Source organism: Brienomyrus brachyistius, chromosome 1, assembly GCF_023856365.1.
Source record: "Brienomyrus brachyistius isolate T26 chromosome 1, BBRACH_0.4, whole genome shotgun sequence".
In the NCBI taxonomy this organism is placed as follows: domain Eukaryota; kingdom Metazoa; phylum Chordata; class Actinopteri; order Osteoglossiformes; family Mormyridae; genus Brienomyrus; species Brienomyrus brachyistius.
Window position 1 is genome coordinate 25,041,381 of NC_064533.1, and position 23,231 is coordinate 25,064,611.

At 40.2% G+C, this 23,231-nt stretch overlaps 1 protein-coding gene across 1 annotated transcript in view; it reads right to left on the reverse strand.

Annotated features, from left to right (window-relative positions):
• LOC125738181 (chromodomain Y-like protein) overlaps positions 1–21,914 on the reverse strand; it is a 36,347-nt gene extending 14,433 nt beyond the window's left edge. Inside the window, exon 1 of the mRNA XM_049006877.1 lies at positions 21,489–21,914. Coding sequence (XP_048862834.1) covers positions 21,489–21,512 — 24 coding nt within the window. The 5' untranslated portion in view covers positions 21,513–21,914. The remainder of the gene's footprint in view (positions 1–21,488) is intronic.
• Positions 21,915–23,231: the final 1,317 nt, after the last annotated feature.

Genomic DNA, 23,231 nt, shown 5'->3' on the forward strand with positions numbered 1-23,231 from the left:
ATGTGGGGGGAGGAGGGGAACACAGACTGACAAGACAAGATTCCATTGGCAATGCCTCCATATCACTGCTAACACGCGTGGATCTTAGTTTCCTTCACTTTAAATTAAAACTGCTGTACATTGCGAAAATATGCAAGCAGACATCGCTAAATCCACATTGTTACACAACAGTAAAACAAAACGTAATGTTAGTCATTTCATACAATAAACTAAACTCCAGTCCCCATCAACAGAATGAGCCCAAAGGGTTAGTCAGAGTCAGACGATTTAATTGTCACGACTCAAAAACTTGACATTCTCAGAATCCATAGACTCTACTGGATAAAATTCACCAGTGCAACATACAAACCATCACAGAACATGTTTTAATGAGCATTAGGTTTTAATCTGAAACCCATCAGGTAGAGGGTGTTGCAGAATGACAACTCCAGTGAGCTGTTCGAGTGGCACAAAACCCATCAGGGTCCACTGCATTCAGCAGTTGGTGCAAAGACCCCGTTGCCGAGGGGGCTTGAAAAGGCATCAAACAAATCAACCTTTGCATAATTACTACGTGAGAGCAAAGGCTGACCTCTGCTGATTAATGCCAATTTTCACCTGAGGTGGCAGATTATTTGAACAGAGACATCTGCAGGTTAATACGGGAAACGGTGAGCAATGACCTTTAAGAATACTCACTGTATCAGACACACCAGGATGCACTGCAATTAATTGAGGGTGACCAGTTTCAGCACCTTGGAGAGCAACACAGCCTAAATTACAACAGCAGGCTGTCACACTGATTAGTAATCAAACCTACTTGCATTGTGGGTAAATCTCAGATAGGAGTTCTGGAAGAACAGTGTTGGGAATGGAGCTATATGAAAACAATTAGATAGGCCCTGGCCAGTGTCTTCCATACATCAAATGTTCCTACGCCTGTCTATGGAAAGAACAGTGGCATGAAGGCTTAAAATCTTAATTTAATTAACATCGACAGTGTCTGCGGCTGTGTGTTACTCGCCCCATGATGGAACAGCATCTCATACGGGGTGCCTGATGAAGACTCAGGATCACTACAACCTCATATCGGTGAGGGGAAAAGGGGGATGAAAAAAACGAGTGACCCAAAAAAAAAAGTTTGAAGAAACTTTCGGGGGTGGTGTATAGCTCAGTACATTAGGGACCTATGCCTAATTTGAACATCCTTTATATGTCAAAGCGATTAATTAAGTTCAAAAGAGGGCTTAGTATCCCCTCTGTCCACACATTCTACCTCTGGATATTTTCTCCTGACAGACCATACATACACAGAAAGACCCTCTGAGGCCACAGGGACAGAGCTCAACATGCTACCCTTTTACAGCATTTAAAACCTAGAATGATGGAAAACTAAGTCACTGGGGACAAAATGAGCTGACTAAGCAAAGTCACGGTATACAGAAGACAGACACCCAATATAAGTGACAGAAGATCCTAGCAGAACATGCAGCATTTAGACAGCTGCAGGGCAGTAATTAATGCCATCGGGAAAGCACTGAACCAGGAACACAGCCCACCATAATCATGTACCTGGTCAACTGGGGGAATGGTGCACGACAATGGCAAGGCAAAACCAAAAGGACAGGTCAATTTGGACTCTGGGAAGAGATTGAGACACTGAAGAGCACACAGAACTACTGCACCTTTTCATTCAGAGCAGGTGGTTTGCTGCATATACCAATAAAAATGTGGTGTCCATTTTTGGCCCTAAATAAAGAACACCAGTTCTAAGCGTTTAATCACAGTCTCCCCTGTTCTCATGAAAGCAGACTGTTAAAGAAATCATTATTTTTTTTAATATGTAAAATTGATGTTTTTTTGTGATTGATGAGCAGCTATGCCATAAGACAGCTGGAAGAAAAGAAGCATGGTCTCAAGAAAGGAGGCTTTGCCCTAAATGGAATTTGGGTAGGGCTGCTCTACTCCATATGGGGGAAAATCATGTTGAGCAAGCAAGGGCCCGAGACGTGGGAGGGGGAGGCCCCCATGAGAGCCATGGAAACATGTGCGACCCAGTATCTCCACATCAGCCTGCAGAGATGCACAAATTTAATTGACTAGCATATTAGTATCAGCTGATGTTAAAGTCAAGACATTTGCTTGATGTTTCAATTTCGATTGTTATTGCTGGCCGATATTTAGACTTTAGTTAATATTAAAAATTAGCAGCATGAGAACCAAAGACAAATATATTAAAATAATGGAGATAATTGCATTGGATGACTGGCCATTTTCTGTAGTGGAGGGATTTTTTTAGCTCATTTGTCACTTGCAGTCTCCCAAGTGGGCGCTACTTTGCTGATGTCTCGCTGCCTGCATTATCATGTGGATGCTACACTCATTCATAAGTAGTACGGCCACTGATATCGGTTTCACTACAGATTGTGTTGTTCTGAAGTTAGCATATTCCCAGTATCGGTTAAAATGTCCACATCGGTGCACTACTAACAGCTGGTGAAGAAAAATCCCAGGGAGTGGGCATGAAATGCCGGTGTGAGTCACACACTAAATCCCTTATTTCTACACAGCAATATCAGTATTATACAAGGGGCCGTGAGAGGAACTTCAGCGGATCGCCAGCTCGGTAAGCGAGGACAGGAAGATAGGGGTTTGTATATTTCACAAGGCCTACAAAAGGAGCTGCAGTCTACAGCTTCAGGCCCCATTACTAACACTAGTCCTCCAAGAACCGCTACATTAGGATCATCATTAAGACGACATCTAGGACAGGTTCCAGTACTGTTCACTTGACACGACATGACCTGCAAAGAACAAACCATCCAGGATCCTCCTGTTCTGTGGGATGGCAAGACCACACCCTTTGAATTTTTTCAAAAGAACTTTTAATGCAGCCAAAACCTTTGTCTATTGAGCATTTTGTTTGCTTGAAAAAGGACTAAATAATAGGTAAATAATTATTTACGGATGGAGTGGCTCAGTCTACATGTGGAAACATTTAGCAGTTTTTTGCACTCTGCAGGAAAAAGGGGGGGGAAATCCTTGTTTGACTTGTGTTGCTTTACTTGAGTAAAATAGCACTTTAACCTGCATAAAATGTGTTCTGGGGGGCACAGCATCATTTAATTACACATCAAATCAACATGCAGATTGAGGTCACATTTGAATTTCTTTGCATAATCAATTGCAAGTCATTTGTAATATGCTTGTATGTTTAATTACACCATTTGCACAGGTCACAGCCTTTCCCCACTTTCATAGTGGGGACAATGACCCAGGATAAGAAAAAATTAAAACATGATGATCAATGGTTATTCTTGCACCAGTATGTGTGTAATTATTGGTACATCCACAGACTAATGAATAATTACAACTTTCCCTGGACACAGAATGCATATTATACAGGACAGCTGTGCACCAAATTATACCCTTCAGTTAATCAGACTTACTTGAAAACAGAATCCAGTTAAAATAAACAGCTTATGCAGTGTGTGTAATAATCACAAAAGTTCAGACAAAATGATGATTTTAAAATTGAAGCTTGCTGGAAGGACTCCACATGAGGCACCCTTTGGTGATACACATTTCGGATGAAATCCAACGGGCCACATTTAAATGAACAGGAAAGCAAGTCTGCTACTTTACTAGTGCTAAAGACAAATACGTAAACATGGTTGTGCACCAGTCTGAAGCCCTGCAGCTCCAATTTGATTCATGAATTTTAATTGAATTTAATTTAAGGTAGAACATGGGTTACAGATTCGATGAAAGCAGAATTAATATGGAACTGAATTCAAAGTTGATATAGAAGCAGCTTAACAATACAGCTTAATATTTCAATGTAACTTACACAACATATGGCATATCACTCTTATAAAAAGTCCCATACTTTTCCTATATTGAAAGTAGTTGCCAAACTTTCATGTCACCATATACCTGAGTCTCAACCTTGATGACAATCCTTTGGCCTACTGTTAAGGAAACCAAACCAGCTTTCCTGAGCAAACACAGCTTGTCTGCAAATACCTTGCTGTAGAAGCCTTCTCTGCATCCGTTGAGAGAATCTTCAGTGTAGCAAGAAAAATTATCCAGGTCAGAACATTACAGTCTAAATGACAAAACTTCTGAAGATCGAATGCTGATTAAATGTTGAACAATGAGCCATGTGTATCGGCATAAAGCATGTGTTATATTTTGCCAAGTCCTAAGGTGGAACTCAGACAAAATTTACTGTTCTACACAAGAAAATAGGAGCAGCATTGTCATGAAGGGCCTGTCCGCACCAATACGTTTTCGAGTAGTAATGCAAAAACTTTCTTCCGGTTTAGCCATCTGTCCACACTACCACGTATCTTTTGTACCACCACTCTCCAACAAGTAATCTTTCTGTAAATGCATTAAGTGCGGACGCTCATACATGCGACAATTTTGTTACACCTACATCAGTGAGCTCCTATAGGTTTGTACTTAGCTCATGACCCTTGCCTGTTTCATTTCGATATCTCTTTTCCCAATTAGTTATTCTTCATGGGAATGAAGAATGCTTTGCCTTTGTTTTATGGAAGTAAACCACATATGAACATGTCCTGTACATCCTACTTTTGTTAGCTGGCGTGTGTTATTTTGCTTACTTGTGTGCAAATCATGTTTTGCGTATATTGTATGCTGCTTACAACTATTGTGGAACTAAAAACGTTTAAATGCTGCTCTAGCGATGCTACAGTACTGTGATATTTCGCTTTTGTTACATGAAATACGTGCTTTTACTTTAAACACATTGTTGTGCATGAGATTAAATCAACAGTCAAATGTTTATAAAAACTGAATTTCAAAAATTATTGAAGTCAAATAAGTCAAAAATTATTCAAAATATATACCTTCCACTTCTACAAGTACAAAAAAAATTTTGGTTGGACTGATATGGCTACATCATTTGCCTTTTACACGGAGTAGTGTGAACGTGGAAGTTTTTTTCCCAACGTTTTTGATAAGAGTAGTGCGGACACAGATCTTTTCTTTCAAAAACGCCGGTAAAAAATTTTTACATATTAGCGTGGACATAGCCTATGTTTTAAAAAGCAATTCTTTTCATGTATATACTTCATTCGGTCTTAGGTGTTAAACTGTCAATCAGCACATAACAAAAGATGAATTGACACTTGACTGAAACACTACAGCTGTGTGGGGTTACAGTCATACAGGTAACCTCATTACCACCCTATCCATCTGACAACCCACAGACATGCACAAGATAAGCCGCTACAGACTCTGCAAACATGCAAATACAACTAAAACATGCAAAAAGAATGTGTGTGCCCATGGAGAAGGACTTAGAGAGCCAATATAAATGGACTTTCAAAGAATATGCTAAAAGGTACACACACATTTTCTTAAATCATACATAAATTAAAGAACACCTTGTCCATTCTAACTTCTACAAGTTCAGTTCATGTACCATTTAGAACAGCCTTTCTCAAGTGGTGGGTTGATTTTCAGTGGGTCGTGGAGTGTGTAGGTAAAAAATAAAAAGAACTCCCACAGATTGTAACTTATGACCAAGAAATATTGGTCCTGAGGGTATATCAGGTGATAACCAATGATCTAGAATGTAAATTATATGTCTTGCAAGATTAGATGATACTCCTGTATTGTGTGATTACTAGGGATGCAACGGTACTCGTTAAAGTATTCAATTGTTCAGTCCGCCCTGCACAGTCCAATACGCCCTTATCGACCGGGAGTTTTCAGTTTGGCAGTTCATTTCGAAATTGGTGCTTATAGCTTAACAATAGCCAATGGGCGAAAGCCCTCCTCGCGAGTTAATGTCCAATCACTGTTGTGCCTCCACCCACTTGCCCCCCCCCCTCATACTGTTGTAATTGGAACTGAGCTGGAAGTGCAGCTCGCACACAGAAGTGGGAAAAAAAAAAAAAAACACAAAAACAGGCATGGCCAGCACTAGCAGAGGAGCTGACCAAACCAAGCTGGTTGCATCACCACCATTTCAGTGATCGAAATGCAGGGAGATACTGGCGTCCTGCACATGGATTATAAGGAAAGGGAGTAGATATGATTCATTAATAGTATAGAACATCACAATGTATCGAATTCCTTTAATTCAGAACTTAATTTCCAAACTGCTAAAAAAGTACTATAGAACAGCTGAATGGAACGGACTCGTAACGCAAATTTATGCAAATGAATTCCACTAGCCTTTGATGCTTATACGACATGGCGATTCTCAGACATGCTTGCCGAAATTAGCGTGCAACAAAATAGATTAGATCTACTGATTAGATATAAATAAACTTGCAAATTATACATTATGATGTACACCATGTGAATAATAAGCGTCTCTACGGTTTTTGACACTATCGCTCTCCAAACCCCGTAATGGCTTTACCCAGCTTGTCCTTCTGCAGTGGAAACCGAAGCGAGCTGGAACCATGCTGTAACTAGTCTCTCTGCATGGTATGGGGGCTTTGGTATGGGTCGGATCCCATATGCCAGCGGAAAAGTGCTAATATTAAAATGCAAAAATAATAAAAGCATTAGTATCATCGTAGATTAGTTATAGAAGTATTGCAAATAAAAAGGGTAGCAAATAAATTCCTTCAAGAGAGTATACTTGTCACACTCCAGGGATTAAAATTCAAAAAACGAACAAACAAATAGATCCTACAAATAATGAATGTTTTCACATTGATTAGTAGTGACTGCACTATGTACTATGTGGCTGCACTATGTACAAGGCAGAAAGTCTGAAGCTTCAAAGTCCAGAAGCTGCACTTACTTGGTCATGAATGCAAAAGGAACCCCCCCCCGACAAGAATTACATTCAATACCCGAATGGGGTCCCCCTTGCTTGGAAGCTGCCAAAAACTGCAAATGATGCGTTTCTCCCCATTACGTTTCCCAAGCCTAACTACAGAAACAGGATTGGCATTGCTAAAAAGATACCATCCCCTACCTGGAGACTCTGCAGACTCGAGCCCAGTTTAACACCTCATTTTCCAGAAGGATCCAGTGACTATTCTCAGTGGAGGTGAATGGCCACAGTGCAAGGATTAATAAATATGTACAAAAACATACCAATGAAAGTTACACAGTGTGCACTGTCCCCATAGTTTAATGCTTAAAGCAAATTTAACTGGACATCTGTAGTTTAGGTTTATACTCATCAGTCCTGATGTCTCGCTGCCTGCATTATCATCTGCATGCTGCACTCATTCATAAGTAGTACGGCCACTGATATCAGTTTCACTACAGATTGTGTTGTTCTGAAGTTAGCATATTCCCAGTATTGGTTAAAAAGTGCTATACTTACCTAGGATTTAGTCCATCAGTTACACAGTACAGTCATTATCAATAACAAAGAAGTACTGCAAGGGATCGCAAAAGTAAACGTAGTTATAAAAATATTTCCTCGCTCTGACCTCTTACCCCCACTATGTATTAAGGTGATATTGTATAGGCTTTTAATATACTGAATCGTTATATTTATATAACAGTATAGTGAAACTGAATTTAATACTGAAAAGTATGGAATTTGTCTCATTCAATTTTGGAATTTAATCCGTGCAACAGATTTTTGGTTGCACTCTGAAGCCTTGACCAACATAAAAGAATTGTGGCAATATCTTCGGCTGTGGCTCCAAAACCATGGTCCTATATCAATGCCAAAACTAGACAGCACTAAAACGCAACAAAAAAATATAAAACACTGTAAATATACCACAGAAATAACTGCGTGCGCATCTATCGACCGGTTTCCCAGAGCACAGTCAGTCAGGACCATAAATATTTGGGCAGAGACAAAGTTTACCGATTTTTAAGGTCTGTACATCACCACGATAAATTTTAAAAGAAACAAGTCAGATGCAGTTGAAGTGCAGACTTTCTGCTATAATTCAGGGGGTAGAATAAAAAACATAAAAAAAAGTGGGGAACTAAAGTAAATTTTCTACATAATCCCCTCCTTTCAGGGGCTCATAAGTAACTGGACAAATTAATATAACTGCAAATAAAATGTTCAGTTCTAATACTTAGTTGAAAACCCTTTGCAGGCAATGACTGACTGAAGTCTGGAACTCATGGACATGACCAGATGCTGGGTTTCCTCCTTTATAATGCTCTGAAAGGCCTTTACTGCAGCAGCTTTCAGTTGCTGCTTGTTTGAGGTTCTTTCTGTCTGTACTTTAGTCTTTAGCAAGTGAAATGCATGCTCAATGGGGTTTATATCAGATGATTGACTTGGCCATTCGAGAATATTAATATCCTGGGTTGCTTTTGATGTGTTTTTGGGTCATTATCCATCTATTATGAAACGCCGCCCAATCAATTTGGCTAGATTTAAGCAGACATGATGTCTCTGAAAACCTCAGTATTCATTCGGCTGCTTCCATCCTGTGTCGTATCAAGAAACACTAAAGACCCAGAGCCACTGGCAGCCATGGACACCCAGGCCATCACTCCACCATGTTTTACAGATGATGCAGTGTTCTTTGGATTATAAGCTGTTCCAGCCCTTCTCCATACTTTTCTTTCCATCATTCTGATACAGGTTGATCTTGGTTTCATCTGTCCAAAGAATGCTGTTCCAGAACTGTACTGGCTTTTTTAGATGTTTTTCTAGCGATGTCCAATCTAGCCTTTCTATTCTTAAGGCTCATGAGTGGCTTGCATCTTGCAGTGAACCCTCTGTATTTGCTTTCATGCAGGTTTCTCTTTATGGGAGACTTGGATATTGATACGCCCACCTCCTGGAGAGTGTTGTTCACTTGGTTGGTTGTTACGAAGGGGTTTCTCTTCACCATGGAAATGATTCTGCAATCATCCTCCACTGTTGTCGTCCGTGAACGTCCAGGCCTTTTTACGTTGCTGTGTTCACCAATGCTTTTTTTCTGGAACATCATGAGAAAAACTGTGGATTTTGCCACTCCTAATGTTGTGGCAATTTCTCGAATAGTTTTTTTTTCTGTTTTTGCAGCCTAAGGATGGCCTGTTTCACCTGCATACGGAGTTCCTTTGACTGCATGTTGTATGTTCACACCTCAATCTTCCACATGCAAACAAGACACCTCAAATCAACTCCAGGCCTTTAATCTGCTTAATTGATAATGAAAGAATGAAGGAATTGCCCATACCTGTCCATGAAAAAGCTTCTAAGTGAATCGCCCAATCACTTTTGTCCCCTTTAAAAAGAGGGTGGCACGTGTTAACGAGCTGAAACTCCTAAACCCTTCATCCAATTTGAATGTGGGTACCCTAAAATGAAATCTGAGAGTATGCACTTTATGTCCATGCCCATCCTATAACTTCGATAGGAATATATTTCAGTAAAGAGGTGAAATAGTAAAACTTGTGTCAGTGTCCATATTTATATGGATTTAACTGTAGATTACCTTCGGCTGCTCTCTGCGCTCAAGTGAAATTTTTGTGCTTGAGTTTCAACAGTTTGGGGACGGTCTCATAGTCGGCAAAACTGCACCATTTGTGCATGGAGGGTTTGTAGTCGAGAAGTATTAGTCTCAGATGGGATCCAGCTCCCATCATTCATGTAAAGGAGCAAACTCGTTCACAACCAACACATCACTAGAGGACAAAGAGAACCATCAACATATAGCTAGGTTACAAGCAAACCATGGTTTATCTGTCTTATTTCATATTCAAACTTCACATATATGACTGTGCATTCATTGATTGTTGCCCACTTGCAACATATTATAAAATAAACTATAATACCCGTTCCTCTTCGATGATCTTTGTGTTCTAGAGGAACAAACAGCCAATAGCATTCGCTGACAAATGGCCATGTGTCGACCCCCACATTAAAAACACCCCCATGCCAAAACTCTACCACAGGGGTGGATAATGTTATCTGCAAAGGGCCGGCATGTACGCAGGTTGTTTTCACTGCAACGCCGTAATTAGGTCACTAATTAGAGGACTGACTGGCTGGAGATTCCTCACACCTGGGTTTGAACAGCTGACCTAAATGTTTCCCCAAAGACCTGCATACACACCGGCCCATTGCGGATAAGATTGGCTACCCCTGCTCTAGCACAAAAGTTTCACTCAAGCGTAGAGAGTAGTCATAGGTAATCCACTTGGTACACAAGGAAATTATCGAGAGGAGGAAAAAAACAATAGATGTGTACGCAGTTCTTTGCTCGCGAGCTTTACATTTACGCTTGCAAGTGAGATATTTATACAGGTTTATATTTTTTTCAGTTTGGGTTTTAGTGCTCTCTCGTTTAGCATTGGTGTGACGCCATAGCCCTACATCACACACAAATAGTACAACTGTGAAGCAACTACATCTTAAAAGACAATGCCCAGGTTTGATGTACTCAATAACCGTTGATGTGACATTTAGCCTCTCAAAGTAGCTTAGCAGCCTAGCATGTCTCTCATCTTATGGTGCTTTTCCAAGGGCATATAGGAACCAGACCATACCTGATCCATACCACGTAGAGACACTAGTTAGTGTGGTTCTAGCTCACTTCAATTTTCTACTGCAGTAGAGTTGGCTGGATAAAGGAGTTACCAGGTTGAGGGCGACAGCGAAGTAAAATCGAAAAGATGCTCATTTACCATTCACACAGCGTACATCAGGATTTTCTGTGTGCAAATTTCCGCTAGCATGTCTGTGAGAATCGCAGTATTATGTTAGCATCATATGTTAGCGAAATTACCATTCGCTTGTGTAAATTTGCATTACAAATCCATTCTGTTCAGCCAATCTATAGTACTATTTGAAGTATGACATTGGAAATGCAATTTTCAGGCTATCGAGAATGCATCAAAACGCGTTGTGTGATACTACTAATAATTAGTTATATATGGTTCTGATTTTTATATTTTATATACCACTGGTTCTTTCTTGTGCATTTTGAGTAATCAGATTGTGGTGACAGCCAGTTCAGTGTAGTCATGCTTTTCACCATGCTATTCAGCAGGACCATGTCAGCATTAGATACAGCGATTTATGATGGAAAACTGCCTCTTTGTGGTTTGTACTTGGTGGCAATAAAATGTACTGTTAGTGTTAGACCTCTTCATCCCAGCTGGGATGTAAGGCTGAGAATCTGGTCTTTGGCAACATGTTGTGCCTGGCCCTAGGTAAGGCTCCTTTAGTTCAGATGTTTTTGTCTTCTGTAGGGCTGGGTTTTGGCATAGATATTCCAATTCAATTCGGATTCACAAGCTAGCAATTCTATTAGATTCCAATTCGCTATGAATTTGATAGAAATGAGATACCAAAAAAAACACTATATAGCAGCTATCCATATTTGGAGAGATGTTTAAATACCTCTAAATGGAACTCAAAATTTACAAATGCAGAGTAACTGGAAACAAACTGAAAAGCATTAAAGAAAATGCCGAAAGCCTTGTATACGAAAATCTTTTGAGGAACACATGGGTATAATTCCTTAAAAACAAAACTGGTCTCTTTCAAAGGAGAAAAAAAATGACTGACTGAAAATAAAAATGGGCAAGTCTAAAATTCTCGTGGCATGATGTAAAAGGACTTTACCTTAAACGTGTGCCAAAATACAGATTAGTGTTTGTACATTTTCTGCAGGAAGAGAAGTTGCATGGGTTTGCTGCACTACCGCTATAGTTCAACATTACAAATCTTACAAATACAAATCTTGCTTTGCTGCAATGAGAGTGTCAAGCTTAAGAAATTCAATAGTTCCACATCAGCTTTCATATGAGAAGCTGATAACTGTTCACCGTGGGTAAACATCTTAGCAAAAAAGAAAAAACAAAGAAATGAAACGACATGACAGGACTTCTGTCACAGGTAGTTTAACAAGAGTGACATCTACAGTGTAAACCCAAACAGTTCCAACTCATAACAATTGTGCATACAGTACTAAGAATCGTCCACCTATTTAATGGAACAGAAATTTATTGTGTCATTTTGAACTAGGGAGTCAAGTTTTATTTTAATGTATTAGAGTAAACTGCAGTAGTTCAGTCATTATTTTTAAGTTAGCAAAAACATGATATTGAGTAAAAGCAAGCACATCACCAGACCTATTAGATGGATCAGATATCGACCATATGTGCCCAACCTACGTCCGATACTTATTTTGTTTTCGGCAGTCTGTAAAAAGATCTCATTTCTTGTTAAATCAATTTGCGCTACTGTGACGAAGTGAGTGACGCTGTCGCCAGTGGGAGGAAAAAAAATTGTGGGGCATTTTAAACATTCAGCATTTTCGTATACTTGGAAGGCATTCAAATTGAACTGCAAATGCCTCAAGAACGCTTAAAACAAGATGTACAAACGAGGAAGAGCAGTACGTTATGTAGGTTTCTAGTAGCCTAATAAAAGATTTGTTTGTTCCACATATAAATAAAGTGACAGTGGACAGTAAAGTATTCTGCTTAAGAGCCTCTATACTGTGGAATGGTTTACCATTGTTTGGGACACCGTTTCGGTCTCAGTCTTTAAATCAACTGAAGACCTATTACATCAGTTTAGCTTACCCACAACCTAACACACCGTAACTATGGCTGCTGGTGCAGCTGTACGTGCCATTTTTATCTACTATGCTTGTCCATTTATGTGTCAATGCATGTTTGGACCATCCATGTTCTCCGTCTTCCCATATGTCTGGATGGTGCACGAGAGGTGCACCATCTGAGCTGGAGTTCTGGGTCAGTCCCATGGAGGGATAATATTGCAAATGGGCCCTACGAACTGTATCAAGTGTATTGTAGGTGCAGTGTGGAGAACGGGCTTATCGATGGACTTCGGCAACCCTACACAGGCCAACATGGATGATGGACTTTGCCTTGATCCCTAGTCACATCTTATACCTACCTTTTGGCAAGCATGTCCACTCTTTTTTGTTTTCAGTAATGTTAGTATGCCCAGGGGGCTTTTCATCACTGCCAGAGTCTCCAACCCATATAACATAGCTGGCCTCACTGCCGTCTTAACCTTCCCTTTTACTCTTGATCGGTCACAACTCACTCCTGTCACTCACTTCACCACTCCTACAGACTCACACACACACACACACACACACAAGTATTTAAACTCCTCCACCTACTCCAACTCTACTCCCTGCATCCTCACCCATCTGCTGTCCTCCCTCTCATTCACACACATGTATTCTTTCATAGTTCTACTGACCTTCATTGCACGCCTCTATAAAGCATACCTTCACCTCTCCAGAGTCTCTTCAATCTGCTCCCTACAGATCACAATGTCATCTGCAAACATCATAGTCCATGGGGACTCCTGTCTGATCTTGTCTGTCAACCTGTCCATCACCATAGCAAACAAAGGGCTCAGAGCTGACCCAGTGTGTAATCCCACCTCCACCTTGAACTCATCCGTCAGTCCTACCATAGACCTCACCGGTGTCACACTGCCCTCAAACATTTCCTGTACCACTCTTGCATACTTTCGTATGCAACTCCCTCATTCAATACCACAACTATTCTCTAGGAACCTGTCAGATGCTTTCCCCAAGTCCACAAAGACACAGTGCAACTTTACACACTCAGAGCAACCATTGCATCTGTAGTGCCCTTTCCTGGTATGGCTGCTCACTAATCATTACTTCCCCTTAACCTATAGCTTCCACTACTTTCCCGTAACTTCATTCTGTGGCTGATCAACTTTATCCCTCTGAAGTTTCTACAGCTCCACACATCACCCTTATTCTTGAAAATAGGTGCCGGCACACTTCTCCATTTCTCATGTACTCTCTCACTTTCCAAGATTATGTTAACATGGATAAAAACCCCACTGCCATCTCACCTAAATACCTCCATACGTACATGCGCTTGCTCAATATTGTCACTATGGAACCCAAAATATCTCCATACAGTGCAAGACATTGGTCTTTGTTTCAATTATTGTTCACTTTTCTCCTGTTCAGAAACACACCACAGTTGGTTCCCCCTCCCAAAAAAAGCAGCATAAACCTCAATATTTAAAAGTTCACAGCAAGAAGAAAACCAGTGCTCAATGTTAACAGTTGACTGGCCATCCATGATGACTAGATTCTCTCAGGCAGCAATAGGCACTGACAGTAGCCCGCTGGACAATCATAAAAAACATCACCAGGTCCCTTTACTGATTTTGACTGCTACCCCATCAAACCGTGCATCCATCATCAGATCAATCACTGTTCCATCAGTGCAGGCAATGCCATGTAATCTGCTCTGCCAGTCCCACATGCTTTGCTTGTCTACTGTGTTATCAGCCTCAACGCCTACCTCGCCGATGAATTCACTTGAGTAAACATGTATATGCATGCTGTACATTAGCGGATGCAATCGGGGTCAAAATGCTGGGAATTAACACATCAAAATTTGTATAAGTGCCCATCACGTGTTTTATGAGCAACTGTCATGTAGTATTTGTGTAGGTATAGATTTGTGAGATAGCAATGGGAATTCCGGCTCTTTTTAGCGAGGCAGATCATTTGGCTCAGCTCAGCAGTTAATGCCAGCTCTTTCAGCTGCCAAATGGTTCTCAATTTAGTACAATTTCCACTATTTATACAGTTATACTCTTACATGTACTGTCACAATTATACTGTACAGATGCTCCTCTACGTACGAACAAGATACAAACATTTCAAGTCACGAACGGCAATTTGGAATGCAAGTAGTTATTCAACATCATTTTAAATAAAGCAAAAATAATCTCAAGAGAGCACGTCTTACCGATACACAAGCACAAAGAACGGGATGCTGGGAGTATGCACGCTATGCTGCCACGCGGTGGGGATTCGTACTAGGCGCGCAGAACAAAATTTGATGTTGCGGGAAACCCCCAAAACAAACACAATTTGGACTTACAGTCCTCTTCGTTCGTATGTCTGAAAGTTCATAAGTTGAAAGTTCGTAAGTAGAGGAGCATCTGTATTTTATTTTATTTTTGAGACTTCTGTGGTCGTTTGTTAATGCACTCGCTGTGGGTCCAAATTAAACTCAATTTCAATCATCTGTATGTCCTGTACATATGGCAAAATTGACAAAGACTATGACTTCACGTTGATTAATGTATGGGTGGCGGTCCTCCAAAACTTTGCTGTCTTTGCGGACGTCTTGTAATGAATTTGCTCCCATCGCCAAACAATGGATAAACAGATTTTCCCTGGAGTTGCTATAAATCGCCAAATGATGCAGTGGGTTGGTCTATATTTTACTCATCACTCTCCTTTTCTCACTCCAAAAATCAGTTTCACTTCACTCAAGTCAGTTAGAGAAATAAGGAATCATGAACAGTATAGTTTTGACCTCATACATATAAACCGCTCTGGGACAACGTTACAGAAATCAGAGCATTGATTGAAAAATCATAAATCATCAAATGAAGGATCAAGACTGCCAAGCTTTTTATTGGTTTGGCATCACTACACAAATTGCTCCACTTAGCCTGCTAGCACCCACCAAAGCCACAAGACTGAATGAAATAATGATCCTTTTTATTTGCCAGTTGCACAAATGAGTAGGCAAAGTGGAACATTTCTTTTCACATATCCCTTTTCGGTCTACACACACTAAGGGAATAACAGCACATGGTAGATCAAACCATTCGGTACACCTCGATGGTTCAATACACACACATGAACTGCCTGTCATTTAGTTATACATATTGCTGTGAATAAGACGGTATTTGGTCCCAAAAAAACACCTAAAAAACCGGGGTCATCTTATTTAAAGTTGTCCACATAAGTCAAACGGAATCAATTTCGTTTTAGCGATACAACGTTGTATGACCAGTCATTCCACCCACTGTCAACTGGCTGACAATGTGAAACTGTGGGGTTGGTCAGCAGGCATGCTTTGTACTGCACTGCTCTTATCTTTAAATGGTGCAAATTAATATTTGTATATTTATGTTAATTGTAAATGTTGCAAGTGTGTAATGTTTGCTGTGGAATGCATGTGTTCCCTTAGCATGCAACAGTGAGTGTCATGTAAACTGTTGGTTTCCTTTCCTGTGCCACTGCTACCATTAAACCAATAGTGCCTGTTAGAGTACTTAATTTTAAGATAGCTGGCATCTTTATTAAAATAGCTTGACCACTCACCACAACACTTTTTTGCTCCCTTTGTGTGGGACTGCAGCCGTAAAACCATTGTGCGCTCTCCTAGGTCTTAGAGTGGATATTGATTATCTATCTATAAATACGTACGGTGCTGCGATTGCTTGTGGTTGCTTCCTAACAGTGAAATGCTTAACCTTGTAAACATGTTGTCAAAATTATTTTTTCCTTTATAAAGAAACTTTTGGAACGCCTTCTTCCAAAATCTTGCTTGTACAGGTACTGCACACACTTTGTACACTATTAAATACCAGTAAAATAAATGAGACAAAGTACGTACAGGTTACCAAAGTGAAGGAGTACTTAAATTCTAATGTTTTTCCCTCCAGTATTTCATAAAGGAGATACAAACCAGGCCTAGTAAGTAGGTGCCTTTCCACCGCACTGAGTACCGCACTTTTAGTACTTTGAGAAAAAAAGTTCCAAAAGTACAGCACGTCAAGGTGTTTGCGTTCCAACGTAAAAACTAGTACTGACGCTGAATGACATCACAATGTGAGGGAGGGTATTTTGTACGGTATTCGAAAAACTTCTGTAGTATGTTATAGGGTTGGACGATGTGCAATATTAATACCACATGTCATACACATGAAATCCTTACATCGCTAGTCAGCAATATTAAGATTAGGCTTTTTCTTACTTGTTATTCTGTATGGACATCATGGGGGGGGGGGGGGATTAAGTAGTTTTACTCTGTTACGCTGTCAAACTGCAATTTTAATTATTCCGCTTACAGATTATCTAGTATGTTTAAAAATCAGTTTAAAGTTTACCTTTGCCTGAACAATGCACGTGCAAGAATTTTCATCCTAACTTAACGAGTTTGTAAAAAATGAATGAATTCCTTTTATCCATTTTATAAATACCTCAATATTTACTGCAACAAAATGACATCGCTATATTTACAACAAAATCACATCCCTAGGATTCCAGTATATTTAAACACACCCTAATACATTAAACAAAATAAATCTCTTATCCTAATTTTTTTGTTGTATCCGTTCTTCCGACCAAATCGCAATGTACGTACCATAATTTACCTTTTTATAATTTTCTGAGGGAGGGAGGGGGGAAATCAACTGATACAAATTGTGATTCTTCAATGTAGCGATTTTAATATCACCATGAGACCTTAGAAAACGATTTCTAAACATCAACTTAAACAAGGGTTACTGAAATAATGCGGTTCACATTTGGTACTGCTAAAATTTTCGCCCAGTTGAACACAGCCTGATGTGCATAAGTTTGGTACAGAGCAATAATGAATTAGCAAGTGTGCGCAGAGACTCTTACTGCTCCATCTTAATTTAAAGCCACAAATAAGTATCTGAAATGTAAGCTCATTTACTCTTTTTATACCTCTTCACTGAACACTAAGAACAGTTTCAAAAGAAGCTGAACCATTTACACACTTCCACTGGCAGTAGCTCGTCACCACATTCATTTTCAGTCGCAACAATTTTCACACTACAGGATTTGGAGTTTCAGACATTTAGCGTGCTAGATATGACAGGCATCTGTGACGCATTCATGACTGTCTGGTCAAGTCTTTGAAGTAATAGCAACCAAGCGCCGATTTGCCAGCGTTAAACACCGATTTGCCTCGATCTAGGGCATTTGTTGGCGATTGCCAAAAACTTTCAGGGCTAAATTTGTGTACTATGAACTTAGTATTTTTAGCCCGATCCGAGTTTCCTGGCAAAAATACATACTTGAAATGCTCTTCAAAATTTCTGTTAAAATCATAATACATATTGAATCGGCAAACATATGTTCCATATAATACTGATTCGGGTGGTCACCGATTCCAGTTACGTTGCTATTTTTCTAAATGGAGAATTGATATATAGAAAAATGAGAAGTTCATTGTTTAATTAAAGGGTTATGTGTTATTTTCTTCTTAAATATAAAGATATGGAAAGTGTACCATTAGTCCAAAAATCATAACACATATTGAACCATTGGATAACTGGACCATTACACCCAAAATATACACATATATATATATATATATATATATATATATATATATATATATATATATATATATCCAATTGACTGTAAAGCTTGGGGTCCAAGGTTAAGGGCAGGCTGCTTTTCCTGTACCCCTGGAGAAAGAGGAAGGGTGTAAAGGGCCTTGTTCAAGGGCACAGCAGAGATGTGATCATTCTGCCAAAGCCTGGGCCTACTTGAACTGGCAGCCTTCTGATCACAGACAGGGGCTTAACCTGCTTAGTCACACAATGCTCTTATAATATAGGCCTGCATAGTTCATAGGTGCCATATGTTATGAGGAGAAAATAATGGTGCAAATTGCATTTTGAAATAGGTCTATTTAGGTGGGTGGCCCACAATTCCAGGCAAAGAACTGATAGATTCACCAAAATTAGACCTGCTAATATTTCTGTAGCATAATAAAATGTATGCACCGAATTGTTAGACCTCTCCAAAACCATCCCGCAAAAAACCAAATACTTCCTTTTCGAAGCATTAATATAATAGCTCTTGTTACTGCAAGCCAGCATGGAAACTTAAACTTATCTTCCTGTGCACTGCTGGTATCTGTACTCAGCAACTATGCCAAACAGAGCCTCACTGTTCAGTTAATGCACAGCATCACGTGAAAAAACTGACAATCACATGTTTTTTGGTACTTAAACCCTGAAAAAGAAAGACTTGCTTAAAATATATTACCATTTTCCAGAAGTGTGCTAGCACAATGTGTATACATTTTGGATGAACAATAGCTGAAAGTAAAGAATTTCACATAACATTTTCTAAGTTCCCTTGCCATAGAATTTCGACCAACAGAAATACCAACAGTCAATGACACAGGCAATTTCCATCCAACCGAAAAATGCTGAACAGGAACAGAAGAGACTCCCTGCAAAGGTCATCACACAGAAATCCATGAAAACAGCCAGTCCTCAAATTACAAAGGCTGACTAACTCTTTGTTCTTACAGTATGCTTTCATTGGTGACATTACTTATTCTCTGGAATTACGGCATTCCAAGAAATAAGTGAAATTCTCTGGCTGGTACTCATGAGAATAGCATGATAAATTTTATAAATTACTCCAAAGGAAGCAATAAGGGTTTTAGTAGTCAGCAGAGACTAAATGGACTAACACCTTAACAAGCATATGGCAGAGAAACTCTCAGATTGGACAAGAGTAAACAAAGAAATAAGCGGAAAATATGCAACTTATGGATAAATGGCTAAATACACTGCATAAGCATGTATAACTCCACAACAAACATTTACGACATAATGTACTAATTCAAACAAGTGAAAAGTTTGAAAATAAAAGCTCGAACCAAGTTGTCTCTTCCCAGACTGTGCTACAGTATCATGGGTGGGCATGGTTCACAGAAATGGAGCTTACTGAAGAGACCAAATAAAACTGACATCTGACCTGCTCGGCATGCTGCCACCACAACCATCACCAGGAAAGGCACGTTGTGAATGGGTGGAAGACTGTAATAATCTGTCTTAGAACTCTTATCTTGTAAAATATCTTGCCCATTTTTTATTTTATCATAATATGTATCCAGAAGTTACTGTGTAGATTACGGAACAGCACATAAAGCATCCCAAATTAAAATAGAACACACACATAAACAAAAGTGTGTTTTGTAAGGCCCATCTCATGAAGCTGATTTCAAATATAATGCATTAAGGATTATTAGAGTAATGGCTGCTATTTGCCAGAAACTGAATGTGCAACTTCTGTAATATTCGGATATACATGCCAACCAAGTGTATACTAGAGCCACATTAAAATAAACACTTAATACTTTCAGGATTATAAATACACAAACCAAGGCAAAAGAGCTTTACATACTTTATCGTTTTTCATCAGAAAACACAACTTACCTTCACTGAATCAACATCTTCCACCAATAAAGCATTTCACTTCAACAAGTTCCTCCGCAGGACAAAATGCCATGCTTGGAGGGGGGAAAAACGACACCAATTTAAAGCAGTCATTTACTGAATGAAATGTCATTTTCAAGCCCCTTGGCATTAAATACCACAGCTCCCTGAAAACTACTAATACATTTTCTTTTAAAAGACCATCAGTTTAAAATAATGGGTACAATGACTTTTCAGTTCTCTTTTCACTGTTAAACAAATGTTCTGTACAAGACACAAAAAGAGGGAGGGACAAATGCTCCACTCTACTACCACTCCATAGCATCAAAGCAAAATCTGAACCAACCACCTCCCACTCAATGTTATACATTCCATATTCGAGCAACGAAACCAAAATCCCATTCCATCCATGACACGGACTGGTGGGTATACTTATGCATGCACAACAGTCTACCACTCAAAATAAAATTGGGTGATGCAGTAAAGCTAGTGCTAAGCAATGCTGTCCACAGAGGCTGAATGTAGATTCCATGGCCTCTGCTAGTGTTAAAGCACATCTCTTACACTGGACTGGTGCCCAAGTACTGTCGCCAAATCATAAACCCTGGAGTATGTGAAAACGCGATGAGAGCTGAGGAGCACTTAATGTGACACTTGGAACAACAGTCATAGGGAATCTGTTCTCCAGTCAACTTCATTTCAGAGATGGGTTCTGAACAGATGTCAGAGAAGGGATTAAGTGTTAACCTAACACTGATTGTGCATTAACCGGCCTGCAAGAAAGCCATGAGCAGCATGATCGCCCATGCTCAAGTCAAATATGGTTATTTTTGGCATAAGTAAAGTAAGTTAACAAACCGACTTGTAAGTTTGCATATTTAATCAATCTTAGCGATATAGGTGGAAATCGTAACACCTAAACCAGAAACAACCACCTAGATGACACTGAGCAACGTCAAACAGCAAGATGGACTCCCATCTTCATTTTAAAACCGTGCGAGCCTCTACACAACTTTTGTCTATATTTAAAAGTTTTCACAAAAATAAAAATAAAACCATTACAACCAATCGTGTTGGGAAAGTACTGTCTTGTCGACGACTTAGGGAGCGTAAGACAAAAACAATGCACACCATGGCAAAGTTTAAAAGTACCTTGGTTTCGTTCGAACAAAAGGAACACAAAAAACTAACAGAAAGAAATAAAACAGAAAAGCACAAACACACCACAAATAGCTAGCAACAGTGCAGAACAGCAGTATTCTCTGGGGGGAACGCGCCAGTTTCCAACTCCGGGAAACAAGAAAGACCATTTGAGACAAAAATAGACTAAAATTAAGCTTAAACTGGGGACAAACTGTCGAGTTAAGTGTGGACTTGGCGTGGCACCGATGGAGGAGTGTGTTTCTAGCGCACTTTTCGCTGAAGACACACTCCTCCATCGGTGCCACGCCAAGTCCACACTTAATTCGACAGTTTACCCCCCCTCCCAGCGCGTCCGCTTTCGGCGAGGGGAGGGGGCTCCGGCGGCTGACGGCGGTACCTCGTAGAGACCCTCGGCGGCCATGCTGCCTGGACGTCGCTCGGTTAGCCAGCCAGCCAGCCAGCGAGCCGGTCCGCTACTGGGAAGGCACTTTTTCCGTTTGCAGTCGCGACTAGCTTCTCGCTCCGCTCTTTCCTTCCTCTTCTGCCCCAAGCCTTCGGTCGCTGGGGTCGAGCTCAGTCTTTCGCCGTCGCCGGCCGCTCCCTCGCCCCGTCTCGGCTCGGGTCTCTCACGGTCGGCACCCCTACTTCTCGAAACCTCTCCACTCGATCCGCTGAGCAAACTGGGTTTAGGGCTCGAGGCGCCGCGAGCACTGCTTTAACGAGCCGTACGGGCGGCTGCGCGTTGCGCTCCTCAGTGCGCGCGCAGGGAGTCCTAATCGAGCGCAGATCGACCCACGTAGCGCGGGTCCGGCTCCCGACCTTGGCGGCTGGCCTGATCGGATGAACCTGTTTACTGCACGTCGAACCCGATCCAAGCTCCAGAAGTCGGCCCGCTTGGTTGTGTCGTACGCTCTTAGCTCAAATGTTAGCTATATTCGTCAAGAGCAGACTTCCAAAGTTTAAAAGAGGGACTCTATAATAGTCATATATACTTATAGTTACTGGTGTCAAGATATGTACCCACGTGTGTAATAAATAAAGTGTTCTGCAATAGGTTTCTCTGATTCTTAAGAATGATGTACTTTTTTAAAAAAAAAATGCATTCGTTTGTAATGTGAAGCTATATAACTATTAACTGTTTATCATATGTGCTGCTACATCGGTTACAGTGTATAATTCATTTAGTTTTTAAATTACACCCCGTATGCGGTGTTATAAGTGTGCTTTTGCAATAAATATGCAATTATATAACTGCTATTCGTTTTTGTTAAAACCTGGGTGCTTCTGACTTGGGGTTGACAATTTTTTTTTAAAATAACCATTTATTTGCCGCTTGCACAAACACATCGGATCGAAGAAGTGACTGAACAATTGTACACGGCTCTGGGCCAAAAATGGACCATCCCCCCCTTAAGTGACGTCCCCATCATGTACAACAGTAGTTAGCAAATTCCACAAACATTGAGTGTTTCATTAAATACATACATCGGTAACATAGTTTGACTACAAAACATTGCAAAGTATTACATTTCAAAATTCTCTTAAGTATTGTACCAAATATTTTTTGTGTTATGACTCCTATCATAATGAGATTATATAGATAAAAGTGAGAGAAATAAAAGTAGCATGTTATGAATCCATATAAAATGCATAATATTGTATCTTAATTGTAACTAATATCACGTATGTATGTGAGATTTGTAATCGCAGGAGGCTGTGTCGCTGTGTCGGAGTGGTGATTGATGCTACCAGTCTGCTCCTGATTGGAATGCTTCTCTTTATCTTTCTCTCCATGAGACAGACAGGTGACAGTAATCTTGTGGGTCACAGGGCAGTGTCAGCCAGCATGCAACACCCAAGAGGCTGGGGGGTTAAGGTCATTGCTCAAGGGCCCCTAGACCTGTGACTGTTTTGCTGAGGCCAGGGCTCAAACGACTAATCTTTTGGTCAAAGGCACAGAGGCTTAGCCTGCTGAGCCACTCACCACCCCAACTGGCTGTAGATCACTTATCAATAGGACAATGAAATACCATGCATCAGAATCAACACAGAAACAATTACTGCAACATGATATAAAAGTTTTGCAATCTCCATCTCAGCGTTCAGCCTTAAATCATATTGAAAACCTGTAGTCAGGTGC